The sequence below is a fragment of the Condylura cristata genome, unplaced genomic scaffold (assembly GCF_000260355.1).
Source record: "Condylura cristata isolate star-nosed mole 26May11 unplaced genomic scaffold, ConCri1.0 scaffold00002, whole genome shotgun sequence".
NCBI lineage: Eukaryota > Metazoa > Chordata > Mammalia > Eulipotyphla > Talpidae > Condylura > Condylura cristata.
In genome coordinates, this window is record NW_004567103.1 from 21663754 (window position 1) to 21679078 (window position 15325).

At 40.5% G+C, this 15325-nt stretch overlaps 1 protein-coding gene across 1 annotated transcript in view; it reads left to right on the forward strand.

Moving 5' to 3' along the window:
• The window catches only part of INO80D (INO80 complex subunit D), a 32464-nt gene extending 18017 nt beyond the window's left edge, over positions 1 to 14447 (forward strand). Inside the window, exons 5-10 of the mRNA XM_004674356.2 lie at positions 948 to 1172; positions 4809 to 4918; positions 6142 to 6275; positions 9784 to 10001; positions 10733 to 10890; positions 12991 to 14447. Coding sequence (XP_004674413.1) covers positions 948 to 1172; positions 4809 to 4918; positions 6142 to 6275; positions 9784 to 10001; positions 10733 to 10890; positions 12991 to 14156 — 2011 coding nt within the window. The 3' untranslated portion in view covers positions 14157 to 14447. The remainder of the gene's footprint in view (positions 1 to 947; positions 1173 to 4808; positions 4919 to 6141; positions 6276 to 9783; positions 10002 to 10732; positions 10891 to 12990) is intronic.
• Positions 14448 to 15325: the final 878 nt, after the last annotated feature.

Consider the following 15325-nt stretch of genomic DNA (forward strand, 5'->3'; position numbering starts at 1 on the left):
GCTTCTTTTCGCCAACTCTCTCCCTCTGCAGCAGCCTCCTGCTGTCTGTGACCTGCCAAGACTTCCTCACTGATGTCCCTCAGAGAGACAGCTCTCCTTAAGGCCAGCCACCTGCAACCATGCAGGCCTCTCTCAACAAACCTGTCCCTTTCAGAGCAGCTCTTCCTGCCCACTTGTGTCTGTGCAAGCATCTTTTAGTCTTCTGTCCTTTTCCCTAATAAACCTGCCCTTTAAATTGGCAAGAACAAATGGTTCTTCCAGAAGCTGCAATTTTAAATCTGTTTTGCTTTGGTCATTAAAAATATGGAAAACAAAAACAAACAAAAGTTTAGCAAGGAAAGACTGGTTTATTTTTATTTTATTTTATATCATTCTTTCATTTTATGCAGTGTATGCTTTCTCCTCTCAGCTGTCATCCCCTTAAAACTCCCACCACCAGTTCACCTGTGCACCATCACCATCGTCCCTTGTGCTTGGAAGGCTGGTTTCAAACAACTAGTACATCTAACACGCAATGCTTAGATAATGCACTGTTAGCATTCACTGCTCTACTTCTGGTCTGACCTCTCTTCTGTAAAATTGTGCTCAGTATTTCCTCATAGCTGCCATGTCATTTACTCAGACATTTTAGTAAGTGAAGCTAAAGATATGATTCTCTTTCCAAGAACCCCATGTCACTTAACATCTGGAAAATAGGGTTGTATTAAGTGTCTGATTGTGACATGCCCAGAATGTTAAATTTAGTGAAGCTGTTGGAATTTTCTGCTGCATTGTTGTTGCAATACTGCCTTACTTGCAGCTCAACTGGAAGTCGCTCACTCTAATTTTGTTAATTATGCCCTCACATGCCACCGGTTCTAACCCTGTGCATCCAGCCACCTTCCTGGCCCTCTTTCTAAAATGACTTGTCTGTAATCAGTCTTTCGGTTCTCTCCCTGTATTTCCAGGTCCGACGATGATGATACAGAGAGTAGGAGCTCCAGGGTGACCCAACTTTGCACTTACTTTCAGCAGAAATATAAGCACCTCTGCCGCCTGGAGCGGGCAGAGTCCCGCCAGAAGAAGTGCCGGCATGCTTTTAGGAAGGCCCTGCTGCAGGCGGCCAGCAGGGAGCCGGAGTGTGCTGGGCAGTTGATCCAGGAGCTGCAGAGAGCCGCATGCAGTCGAACCAGGTAGTCCCCAGCAGCTGGCTCGTCACAGGAACTTGCCTTGGTCTGTTTTTCTGTGTTTTGTAAGAGGATAGTTAAACACAGTGGGTTAAGGATGTGTAAGGCCGAAATATTTAAGCGTTGCATTTTGTTTTTGTGGCTCAGATAGAGTTTTATAGAGGTGGCAGAATACTGCCACCATAAACTGACAGTAAAATTGAAACACTACTGTAGTTTTGCTGGAGTTGGATTAAAATTTATACAATAAAGATTTAAGAATGTTACTTGACTTGAAAACAAAAACAGTGCTTAGAAGTGTTGATGTTATGTAAGTCTTATTTATGTTTTTATTTTGAGATTTATTTATTTATATATACAAGGACTAGGATACAAGCCCAAGGGGTGTGTGTGTGTGTGGTGGCAGAGGGGGTTTGGGGGTGTGGGCAAACGGACTCACCAGGGACAGAATGAGGAGCAAAACAGGCAGATTGACTGAAATACACTGCTGAGGGGAGCAGTGGGCAAGACAGGAGAGGTCTGCTGCGCCATGTGGGTCATCTCGCTGCCCAGGGATCAAACTCATGCTGCAATGGCTGCCGTTAGCTTTATAGTGCTGAAATCCAAACCCCTGCACCACTAGGGAGGGTCCTATTTATGGTTTTTTAATTCCAGAAATAGTATTTTGTATTTGTTACTTGTATTTAAAATTTTTCTTCTGATCTATTTTCTCTTAGTAATTACCTTGTTCCACATATTATGTATTCATAATATTTTGTTGTATTTCTTTGGGGGAAGAAATCCCTTTAAAAGGTAGATACTAGCTATTTGAACAAAATTTGGAATAATAAAGCTAAGAGGATGGAAATAGCTCCATAATATCACCATTCACAAAACAGAATGCGCTCTAGGAACATCTGCGGTCTAGTCTCTTTGTGAATGTGTATATGTGCACGCGTGCCCACCATAGTGTGTATCTGCGTGTGGGTGAGATCCCCGGTGAATTACATGTTTGCATTAAAAAACCACAATTGAGGTCATGTTACACATTTTTTGTTTCCTGCTTTTTTTTACCATTTAAAACTGAATTATGGCTATTTTCTATGATACCGGTGCTTTAAGATGTATCTTTTAATGACTTCATGTTGCAAATATCAGTCCTCAGACTCTATTTTATGCATTACTTATGCAAAATCAGATCTCTGCTATTTAAGACTTTTTCTTGTTCAGTTTTTCCCTTAAAGATATTAATGAGCCATTCCTCTGTTCTTAAATTTTATTGAAATCATGATTTATACTTACATGATATTTTATTGAATGATGAAAATCTCATATATTGGGAAATTATCTGAAGCTTCAATGCTAATCAAAGATCCAACAGAACAGACAAAATGGAACCCTAGAGCACATTTTTTTCATAGTACAAACATCAAAATTTTGGCAATTATTCCCCTGTTAACTACTTAGAAAATAAAATATATATAATATCTGTCAAGTGTTTTTACTTTTCATTGTCTATGGTACTTGATTTGTGGTGATTTTAAGAAATAAAAGTAGTGAGTTGGAACATATTAGTGATTAAAAAAGAAATGATTGGGCCTTCTCTGGTGGTGCAGCTGGTTAAAGCGCAGCACTAAGAAACTGGAGCCACTTCAGCATGAGTTCCATCCTTGCCCTGGAGGTGACCCACATGGCTGGCAGACCTCTCCTGCCGCGCCCGCTGCTCCCCTCAGCAGTGTATGTCTTCAATCTGCCTGTTCTGCTCCCCACTCTGTCCCTGGTGAATCCTCTCACTCCCTGAATCTCTGGCCTATACTCCAGTCTTTATGCATAAATAAATAAATCTTTAAAAAAAAAAAAGAAATGATAGTTTTTGAAATCTAGATTAAAGAAAATGAGGGATTGTGTTACACACTGGATCTGATAGATGACAGAAAAACATTAAATTCTTCAATAAAAATTATCCATTCTCTATAAATCAAGATAAGTTGGGCTTAACTGCCAAGACCATAAAGCTTTATCTTTTGGAATTCTATATCCTTTTTATGGGCTACCCTGAATGACCCACTTCCCCATTCTTGTGATGCCAACAGATATTACAGAAAGCAAGCTTAAGTAAAACAACGTTCTGGTTTTCTATTTGCATTTACTATTGGTTGAAAGTAATAATTATCATAATAGAAACTCTTTTGTTTAAATTTTATGTAAATATATGCCTAATAATTTTTGATTATTGTGGAGTCACACCGATAAGCTAATATGAGTGGTTTAACATCAAGGGAGTGGGAACCAGCTTGTCAGACAGGGATAGAAATGAGATTCTATCCTTGCCCTGGAGGATATATATATATATATATATATATATATATATATGTATATATATGTATATATATTTTAGGTTTATTTATTTATGCATGCAAGAGCTGGGGTGTAGGCCAGGATGTGAGGGGTGAGAGGATTCACCAAAGACAGTGAGTAGCAGAATGGGCACTCCACTGACCTACACTACTGAGGGGAGCAGCAGGAGAGACAGGAGAGGTCTGCTGTGCCAGGTGGATTAGCTCCCTAGCTGTGCTGTAGTGGCTGCTGATAGCATTTTTTTTTTTAAACAAGAGGATATGTTGCCTATTTGTAAAATTTAAAAATAAAGTTACAAGATTTAAATATTTAATGTAAAAAATATAGATTGATATAATATTAGATGACATTGCACATAGAAACTTAAAAATATGTCGAAGTGAGTGTGTTTGGCAAATGAGAGCAAATTAGTCATTTTTGCATCTCAGTAACTACTTCCTCCTGTTATTAGATCAAGATTTACCGCTTAGCAGCCTGATGTTACCAAAATCTAGTGATGATAGTAATAGCAACAGTGACTATCAGTTCTAAACTGTTTTCTCTTTAGACTATATGGTGATAAGTATTTTAGATATGGTTTTTGTTGCCGAATTGTCAGCTGAAGGGACTCTTTTTTTCCCACTTTATGGGTGAGGAGGTAGAGGTTTCAGCAACGCTGAGTAACTTGCCCAAAATCACACACCTGGTATGAGGCTGAGCTGAGATTCAGAATTAGGCTTGTCAGATCTAATCTTTATCGCTTATCTCTATGAAATAAAAGGAACCAAAATAGCACTAAAAAAAAAAAAAAAACCACAAAAAAAAAAAATTAACAACCACCCGGCCTCACCGGTGGTCTAGGACTTAAGTTTCAGTGTTATCACCAGAACAGCTCAGCAGAACAGCTCGAGTTCAACTGTGTTACATTCCCAGCGGGGAAGCTGACCCACGTGACACAGCAGACCTCTCCTGTTTCAATGGCTGCCCCCCTCAGCAGTGTATTTTAGTAGGTCCTCCTGTTCTATGCCCCACTCTGTCTCTAGTGAATCTCCACACCTCTAGGAACTGCATCCCAGTTCCTTTATGCAAAAATAAATAAATAAAAATCTTAAAAAAAGAAAAATACAGACTCAGTCAAGCCCTTGCAGTGTAATTTGTTTTGTCAATAGATTGGGGGAAATACTTGAATTGGTCACTGCAACTCATTGTATATTTTAATTAATGTATGTAGGTAAAATGGTGGTTTTACATTGTGGTAACATAATTTTGAAAAACTGCCTGAAATTCTTGAACCCTTTTTTAATTAAATTTTTTCCCCTGCCTTAGCATAAGTCGGACCAAGCTGAGGGAGGCGGAACCAGCGGTGTGCAGTGGAACCGTGAAGGGTGAACAGTGCACTAACAAAGCCCTTCCATTCACCAGGCATTGCTTCCAGCGTATCCTCTTAATGCTGTTAATCGGAAAAGTGTGGATTCATTTATGGCTGTCTATTTGTTTTTTCTTTTGCTTTTCTTTAGAAATGGGAAAAGTTTATTATAGGTGGCACTATGAGAAACAAAAGCAGAAAGGTCCTGTATTTCATTCTTAAATCAAGTGAATGACTTTTGAAGCCATAACTATTTAATGTTTAAAATTATTGTTAAATAACTACTAATGGAAAAGTCAAATCATATTATACAAAAACTGTTTTTACTCTTCCAAGAAAGCTATACAGTTGTACAGTATTCCTTTTAGTGTAAGATTAATGTACTCTAGATACTGAGTATAGTGGTGATTGAAAATGAATGGAAGCAAACATCACTGACTAGCAAAGAAGTTATCTTTAGAGTGAATATAATTGCAGGAAACCTAAGTTAAGAAGGACCTCAGGATGGTTTTGAAATCTCATTAAATATTTAAAACTGAGTAGCATTTAAAAATTTTGCATAGTAACAATGACTTACTCTTCTTTACTATCTGATTGCTGCCCTCATTTCTGTTCTTGTGTATCTTCACAGCTTTTTAAGAAAGTCTTGACTATAAAAGCAAAAAGGAAAAACGGGAAGATACTTCCTTATTAGACATACAGTAACTCTTGTGAAAATGTACTTAGTTGATAAAAGTACAGATGCATAAAAATGTTGATACTGTAAAGCTGATGTTCCAATTTTAATAGTAAGGTTTTGATTTTAAAATAATTTTTCCTATGTTAAAGGTTTCAATTTGGTATTGGAAATGCGATAGACAAAATACAGTCTTGCCACATTATATTTTTATAATTTTGTTTTTAAATTTTTTCTTCTTGATGAGTATCATATGAGGGGTTTTCCTTAATAGATGTTGGCTATTTAACTGTTAATAGTGGAATCTTTAAAAGTCATTGTGTAAGAAGGAAATGACCCTTATACAAATCACAGAAATCAGAAGGGCCATTAAGGAAGCTTGTGCTCACAGCCCATTAGCAAAATCGACTCCTTCAGAAATAAATTCTGATAAATTGTGATGATAAATAAACTCAATTATAATAATTTTCCCATATCAGTAGTTGGGTTGATACATTATTCTTTGTACATAATAAAATGTATACTTATCAAATACAAGAGAAAGAGTAAATTTTATACAGAAATTGGAACATGAAATAGAGGTTCAGCGATTTTATCCCTAACTTAAAAAAACCCAGATATCCTCTTGAACCGCTCTCAGCAGCTCTTCTCAAGTTGCACGGCCAAGTTTGCAGATGGACAGCAATGCTCTGTGCCCGTTTTTGACATTACACACCAGACACCTCTGTGTGAAGAACATGCCAAAAAAATGGTAAGTTCAGATCTGATTTCCTGCAACAGAGACTCTCAGACTCTGATCGCTGTTGACAGCAGGAAGTATCAACTGCGTGTATATGTAAATCACTGAAACAAGTTTCGTGAAGTAATACTTTCAGTGCCTGATATTTTGAAGCTTGTTCTATTACTGTTAGAAAATAGTCCCAAAAAATGCTTGTCTCAATGCATTGAATTAATTTCATACCACTATTTAAAAAACATGAACAGTGTTGTTTTAGAAGATGCTTAGTGGTTACTTGGACTTGGTCATTGTATTTACCCCTCATCTATACTTTTGAGCATTCCTTTTCTTATACTTAGCAAGTTTGCCAGGCTTTCATCGCCCATGTCTCCCACTTTGTATTTTTCTTTTATATATACCTGTAAATATCTTACATACTTGATGTAATTTCAGTCAAAAGCCAAACCTTTACCTAATAGTATTGAACTTAATTATTGCTGTAGTTACTGCTAGTATCATGAGCCCTAATTCATTCAGAATAATTTGGGAAAGAGATAAGTCTTTCCCAAAGAGATTAGTGAGCCGAATTAAATAATTATGTAATCATTTATTTTAGTTTTAAAATGACTTTTATTGCAGTAGCATTGGTTTATAGCATACAGGTTTCAGATATACAGCATTGTAACGTGACGTCTGTATACATTACACTGTGATCACCACCAGAAGTCTAGCTCCATTTTCCTCTGAACTCCATTTACCCACCTTTTCCCCCCCTTCTCTAACCATCCTGTGGTCTGATAGTCTGAATTTTTGTACTGTTTTGTTATCTTAGACATAGGAGTGAAATCGTACATTATTTGTCCTTTTCATCTGACGTTATTTCTTTTGGAAGTGGGATAACTGGGTCACCTGGTTTTTCCACTCTTACTATTTTGAAGACTCTCCACACTGTTTTCCATTGTGGCTGCACCTGTTTATTTCCCCCCAACAGTGCAGGGGCTCACTTTTCTCCCCATTCTCACCAATACTGCTGTATCTGGTCTTTTCACGATAGCCATTCTCATAAATGAGAGGGAGATTTTCTTGAATTGCATGTGCCTTGTGTTAAGAAATGGTGATCATCTTTTCATGTGCTGGTTAGCCATTTATATGCCTGGAAATCACATAAAATGAAAGCATTTTTATTGTTTTCACACATCAGACACCTGCTCAATTCTTCTGCTATTTGAAGGTATTATGCCAGGTACCATATATACTAAAAAAAGTAAGCCAACTCTTGCCCTCTGTGAGAATTTGACAGTTTTCAGTAGTACAGGGTATCTAAATAGCCAGTGGCCCAGATTTAATAGTCTAAGGTTGTGATTCTGACACTAACACTTGATAAATGTTCACTAGAGTCTGCACCCAAGTTTCCATTATGTTGCTCAGTGACTTCTCCACCAAATGTGTTTTGTTTTTTAGATTTCTTTTATGAACAATACAGTTTAAATGCACTTAGTTATGAGTTATTCCTGAATTCATTAAATCGAAGGTAATCATCACTTGTGAAAATTACTGTTTTACATACCACCAAGACAGAAAAATGTTCTCCACGGTGCTTTCTTTTTCTTATCACTTCCAATTTTTGCTTTTAACTAATTAGATACCTTCTTTAAACTTACTTAGACACCGATTTTCAACTCATGGTTCAGCTGTATTACTTGACTTGTGAAAGGCAGCATTTTCTACTTCAGCTGTCACATAGCTTTGTGGTATTTTCCTTTTTTGCTTGGTTGTTGCTTTGTGATTGGAAAAAAAAGGAATTGTGGTCTGTCTTTAATATTGAATATGTGCTTTACAAACATGCCTTTCTGCATATACAACACCTTCCTTTCCACATGTGATGCCAATCACACACAGACCTTTTTTTTGAGCAATGCCGCCACAAAGAGCTGTGACCAGTTTTAAGGACGTGTGGGCGGCGCCAAGTGTCATAATTAGCACCTGGCCAACAGCAGTTGTAAAGTACCATGATTGCAAAATCCTCCTTAATTGCAGAGATATTGAAATGTGTATCCTGGAATTGATGAAATATGGCATTCAGATTTAAGGTTTCTAGCTGAAGAAAGCTAGTTAACTCGTCAGTTCCTTGTTTTACTCTACTGGTTTATCTTCTTTATTGACATCATTTGAAAGGCTGTAGCCCATTGTCTTCCCTCTTTACTTTGTCTCCTGGCCCTTAAGTTCCTTGAAAGACTTGTATTGTGTTATGATTATCAAGTCTATATCTTTATCGCTTTCTTTATTCCTGTGTACTAGTACAGTTTTCTTCTCCTTCCCTAGACATCTTCAGATCTCAAACTGTATGTAAGCCAAACGAATTCCTTAAGTTTCCTTATGTGTCTCTTTTTTTAAATTTATTTTTATTTCTCTTATTTTCTTACTTATTCCAGCTACTAGCTTCATCATCCATCAGTCACCCAAATCAAGTAATCTAGGGACAGTTTTACATACCTTTCATCTTCTTCACCACATTCAAGGACCTGTTGTTCTTGAGAATTGTCTTAGCAACTCTTTCCCACTCTTTTAGCTGTTTGTCTTGGATCAACAGTGGAAAGAACCCCCTAATTAAAATGATTGTCTTCATCCAGTTTGTGCTTCTGTGCATCTCTTTACATTGCTACCAATTAGTTACTCTTTCAGGTTACTTCTCCCATCAGAAATCATCCCTCATTACCTGTAAAATAAAGTTTAGAATGAGATATTGAAAATCATACATGAGCTAGTCCTGAACTTCTTTACAGTTTACTTTTTTTTTTTTTTTTAAAGATTTATTTATTTGTGCATACAGAACTGGGGTACAGGCCAGAGGCTCAGGGGCGGCGAGAGGCTTCACCAGAGACAGAGTGGGGAGCAGAACAGGCAGATCGACGAAGTACACTGCTGAGGGGAGCAGCGGGCGGGTCAGAAGAGGTCTGCCACGGCATGTGGTCACCTCTGGGGCAGGCGGGAATCGAACTCATGCGGAAGCGGCTTTAGATTCTCAGTGCAGTGCTTTTACCCGCTGCGCCACCAGGGAGGGCCCACAGTTTACTTTTATATTTTATCACGTGTAAACCCGAAGCATCAGCCATTTCTAGTTATTTGTTATTATTTTTCATTTGTGTTGCTTTATTTAACATAGAATAATTTCTCCCTTCTCCCAATTGATAACAATTCTACTTTTTTTTTAATCCCTCAAAACTGAATTGATTTCTAGGTACCCATAGAAGATGCTTGCATTATTATCATCCAATTTTCTCTGTGCTTTAAGTATACTTGCATCCATGTTTTTTCCACAGGAGAATAAGTCAAGCACAAATTTTACTTGTTTTCTTACAATACCTATCAAATTGTCTTTGAATGCTGGAAAAACTACTTGTGTGTGTTGAATTGGCTTGAGTCCGATTTAAAAATTTTTTATTCATTTGATTATAGTTATATAGCTGTTAGGTTGTGTTTTTTGTTTGTTTTTGTTTTTACAAATAATCTCAGTCTAAATATCCATTTATTCAATCCAAAGGATAATTTCTTGAGAGGCGATAATTCCCGTAAAGTTCAGCACCAGCAGCAGAGGAAACCCAGGAAAAAAACCAAGCCTCCTGCACTTACCAAAAAACACAAGAAGAAAAGAAGGCGTGGACCTCGTCGACCCCAAAAACCCATTCCCCCTGCAGTACCCCAAGGGAACCTCAGCATGCCCCCCAGCGTCTCACTGCCAGTGGAGGCCTCTCAGATCCGGTCAGTGACGGTTCCCGAATTTGCATTTTCTTTACATGTTCTGATAGTTCTAGAACATTTAGTTCTGTTGACCTGACTAGAGTAAAGATCTAAACTATAGCAGCTAGCCAGTATATCTACCTAGACAGTTTAGTTTTCAGTGCATATTTTACGAACTATCTGCTGAGGTTAGCTCTGAAATGAAACTTTAGGTTATACCAAAGACAGTACATGTTGAGATTGAGAATTTTATTGTATATGTTCGTGGTTTTTTTTTTTTTTTTTGTATTTTAACACATATTTCATATATATTTCATCGGAAATCTGTTATCACTAATTTTGGCTGGAGCAAGCTTTTTGACCAGAGGAATAAGGTTTCTGTTTTAGCTAGACACTTCAGTTTTATCTCATTTAGCTATATATGTGTGTGTGTGTGTGTGTGTGTTACCATATATATATATTACCAAAGTCTTCTAAAGAGCATGAAGACATGCTTGAGACACCAAATTGCTACTAACTCAGCTTGAAAAGATTGCCTCGAAATGGGTATCTTCTCTTAATATGTGGGTAAAGCTGCCGAAATAGGAGGCTGTGCACAGGAAGGCTGTTCTTTTGTTTTCACATTTCCTTCTCCTAAGGTGGGAAAGGAGACACTGGTTAGGGCTTGTCATTTTCATGTTGGAGAACTTGCCTTGGTGACATGCGTGTGGAAGTGACAAGGAATGGGGGGCCAACCATGTCCTGTCCCTCAGGAGCCCGTCCACGCCAGAGCTGAGTGCTGATGAGTTGCCGGATGACATTGCCAATGAGATCTCTGACATTCCACACGACTTGGAATTGAACCAGGAGGACTTCTCAGATGTCCTGCCACGGCTACCTGATGACTTACAGGATTTTGATTTTTTTGAAGGTACTGTCAACATTTTGATTCAAGAAGACTGGTTTTAAAAATGAGTCTTTAGGAAGGGAAATAGTATGTTTTGAAATGTTTGAAGCACATACAGGAGATCTTTCACTGTAATTACAAAACTATAACACTGCTAAAAGTAGGTTAGGAGGTGAGGAATGTGCAGAGTGTCTAACCATCTGACAGGCTTAGGAAAGTGATAGTCTGACAGCCAGGTTTATAACTTTGTTCCCTAACAATGAGTGATTTTAGAGCCTCCTGGTGGCACAAAGTTTAAAGTCTCAGTGTTATCAAGCTATCACCTGCCACATGGCATGAGTTCCATTCCCCAGCCAGGGAGCCGACCCACATGGCACAGCAGACCTTTCCTGTCTCGCTCTCTGCTCCCCTCAGTAGTGTATTTCAGTAGATCCACCTGTTCTTCTTCCCACTCTGGTGAATCCTCTCATCTCTCAGACCTCTGGCCTACATCCCAGTTCTTTTTTTTTTTTTTTTTTTTTTTTTAAAGATTTATTTATTTTTGTGCATACAGAACTGGGGTACAGGCCAGAGACTCAGGGGTGGCGAAAGACTTTGCCAGAGACAGAGTGGGGAAGAGAACAGGCAGATCGACGAAGTACACTGCTGAGGGGAGCAGCGGGCGGGTCAGGAGAGGTCTGCCTCGCCATGTGGTCACCTCCGGGGCAGGCGGGAATCGAACTCATGCAGAAGTGGTCTCAACTTCTTAGTGCAGTGCTTTAACCCGCTGCGCCACCAGGGAGGGCCACATCCCAGTTCTTACATGCGAAAATAAATACCCTCTCACCCACCCTGGACCTCTGGTCTGTACCCCAGTTCTTCTGTGTAAAAATAAATAAAATCTCTTACATACATATATATATATATACGTGTGTGTGTGTATACACACACACACACATATATGTTAAAAAATAAATCTTTTTAAAAAAGAATGGGTGATTTTACATTTATTTTTGAACAAAGACATTTTAAAACTTGTGTTTACTGAAATCTTTTAAAATTTGTCCTAATTTCAATACTCCCTACTTCAGTAGATGTATACGTTTCCCAAAGCTTGCTTAATATCACCAGTTGCTAAGCGCTTTCAGTGAACTATGTTATATCCTTAGTGTGTTTATTTTGTTATTAAAAATTGGATATTTTTGTGGTTAGCCAAGTTGTTGGCAGTAGATTTTTTAGTTTGGAAATGGCATTAGTGTAGGCCCATGAACATCTAGTTTTATGCAATTTGGTTAGAAATGGGAAGGAATGAGTGAGAAGGACTAGAGAATAAATCAAAGCATTTGAAAAATGACCTGTGAAATGAGCTGAGTGTTTTCATGTTGTGCAGAAACAAAATGCACATACGAATGTCTGTATGTGAGTTTTCCACAGCTGCCTGTCCGACTGGAAGTCTTAAGAGTAGAAGAACCAAGCTGGACCCCTCAGTGTTCTGTCTCAAATCTGAGCTGATATGATAGGCTTTCTCTATTAGTAACTTGAGGCAAAAAATTAATGTATAGCCTCATGGTCATTGTGAGTCTTGGAATCCTGAGACTCCCTGAGAATTTTACACCAAGATAAGTTAGGCTTTTTTTTTTTTTTAAAGATTTTATTTAGACATAGAGAACTGGGGTACAGGTCAAAGATTCAGGGGCTGTGAGAGGATTCTCCAGAGATAGAGTGGGGAGCAGAACAGGCGGACTGACAAAGTACACGGCTGAGGGGAGCAGCAGGAAGACAGGCGAGGTTTGCCACGCCATGTGGATCACCTCTGGGGCTGGGGATCAAACTCACTGAAGCGGCCATGGCCTGGCTTAGTTTCACAGTGCAGCGCTCCAACCGCTGTGTCACCAGGGAGAGCCAAGATAAAGTGGTTTTTAAAAGTACTATAAATAAAGTGAAGAGATGATGCACGGTCCGGGACAGCTGGTTACTTCAGGCCCGTCCTGCAGCTTCATACCCCCCTTTTTCCTTCCAACCCAAACCTTGGAAACTTGACTTTCAATAGAACATTGTTAAGAAATATTCAATGGTTTAGGGTTTAGGGTTTCTGGTTTAGGGTGGGTGACACTCTACTGACTCTTGGCGACTTTTGTTCCTTAGGAAAGAACGGAGACCTCCTCCCAACTACCGAAGAGGCCGAGGAACTTGAACGGGCATTGCAGGCTGTGACCTCTCTCGAGTGCCTGACTACCATTGGGGTACTTACCCCGTCGGATGGAGTGCCAGTCCAGGAGTTGTCAGACAGAGGAATAGGGGTGTTCTCCACAGGAACCGGAGCTTCAGGAATTCAGTCCTTGAGCCGAGAAGTCAACACAGACCTCGGGGAGCTATTGAATGGGCGTATAGTACATGATAATTTTTCTAGTCTCGAGCTGGATGAGAATCTGCTCCGTTCTGCTACCTTGTCCAACCCACCTACACCCCTGGCGGGGCAGATCCAGGGGCAGTTCTCCGCCCCAGCCAACGTTGGCCTTACTTCTGCCACTCTGATCAGCCAGAGTGCACTTGGGGAGAGGGCCTTCCCAGGACAGTTTCATGGACTTCATGACGGCAGCCATGCCTCCCAGAGGCCACATCCTGCCCCGCTGCTGAGCAAGGCAGACGACCTCATCACCTCACGACAGCAATACAGCAGTGATCACTCACACTCCTCGCCCCACGGAAGCCATTATGATAGTGAGCACGTGCCGTCTCCCTACAGTGACCATATCACGTCTCCCCACACAACATCTTACTCTGGTGATAACATGGCAGCTACCTTCTCGGCAGAGATGCCCATCATGGCGCAGCACTTGCTCCCCACGCAACTTGAGGTGCCACTTGGAGGAGTCGTAAACCCCAGAACTCACTGGGGCAATCTCCCTGTCAACCTGGGCGATCCCTCTCCATTTAGCAACCTTCTTGGCGCAGATGGACATCTGCTTTCCACTTCCCTATCCACGCCACCCACCACCTCGAACTCAGAGACCACACAGCCTGCCTTCGCCACTGTGACCCCCAGCAGCTCCAGCGTGCTTCCGGGGTTACCGCAGACCAGCTTCAGTGGCATGGGGCCTTCTGCTGAACTTATGGCCTCCACCTCTCCCAAGCAGCAGCTCCCTCAGTTCAGCGCAGCCTTTGGCCACCAGCTGAGTTCTCACAGTGGCATCCCCAAGGACCTGCAGCCCAGCCACAGCTCTATAGCCCCTCCTACAGGCTTCACAGTAACAGGTGCCACAGCTACAAGTACCAATAATGCATCCTCTCCCTTCACCTCCCCTAACTGAGCGTGTCTGTGTTTGCAGGCAGGTGGGGAACTTGGTGTTTTCTATCTTTGTTTCCTCTTTACCACCCCTTCCCTTTTTCCTAAAGAAGATTTTAAAAATAACAGATGGGGACTTGAGGGGAACTCCCTTTTCCAGTTAAACAAGTCGCCCTGCGGTGGACCTCGCTTCAGTGTTCACATGTGCTCCTTCGCACTGGTGCTCATTCCCTCCTGGCAGGTTCACTGTACCCCAGTGGTTCCCTTAGTGGTTCAGCACAGTGACTGGATAGAATTGATTTTTAGCAGCAAGTCCTAGAAGTGGAAGATACCTCAGATTACCAGTGCCCTTTACTATTTCCTAGTATTCAGATCAACGCTTTCCATTATATTGCCAGATCTTTATAGGTGGCTCTAGATAGAATGTTCCTATTAACTGAGTTCCTGTGTAAGAGGTAGCAAACGGTGTGTAGGGGCAGATCACGGCTCTGACTTCTCACCAACCGCTAAAAGCCACATGAGACCAGGATTCCATTCCCAGTTGTGATCATGTTTCATTAAAAAGAAGGAAGCTGGTCTCCCGACCACCAGTGTGTGTATGTGCGCACCCTGCGTGTGTTCCTGTGCCGGGCAGGGAGCAGCTGTCTCGTGTCTTTTTTTTTTTTTCCCTAGTGAATATGAGGTTCTTATCGCTCCTTTCCCACCTCTCACAACCCTGATAAGGTTGGTCATTTCCCACTGAGTTTACCCAGTTTCCTGAACAGAGAGGGTGGTGGATTGGAGGTGAGAATAGCACAACCCTTCTCCAAGTTTCCCCAAGGAAGATGGAGCACGGGGCGCTGAGTGCTGGGCGTGCCTGGGGTGTGGGACTGCAGCTGCTGAGATTCTGAGGCTGGCGGCTCTGTTGCTTTTGCATACGTGCATTTGTTTTGAATCCCTCTCTGTGGAATACATTTATTTGCAAGATGTAAAGAAAATCTTCAGCGTATAAGCAGGGTAGGCCAAACAGACATGGAAAGGTGGGACCTGCCGATTCCCTGATCCATCTTTTGCTTTTGAATTTTTCATGTTTACGGTAGTGATTTTTGGTAAGATTTGTAAAATGTTGCAGACACTTGTAGAATCAGTGTACGAGTTGTGAAGTGATGTGTAATATCTGAAGGACACACATTTTAAAGTTTCTTACAAAGCAGA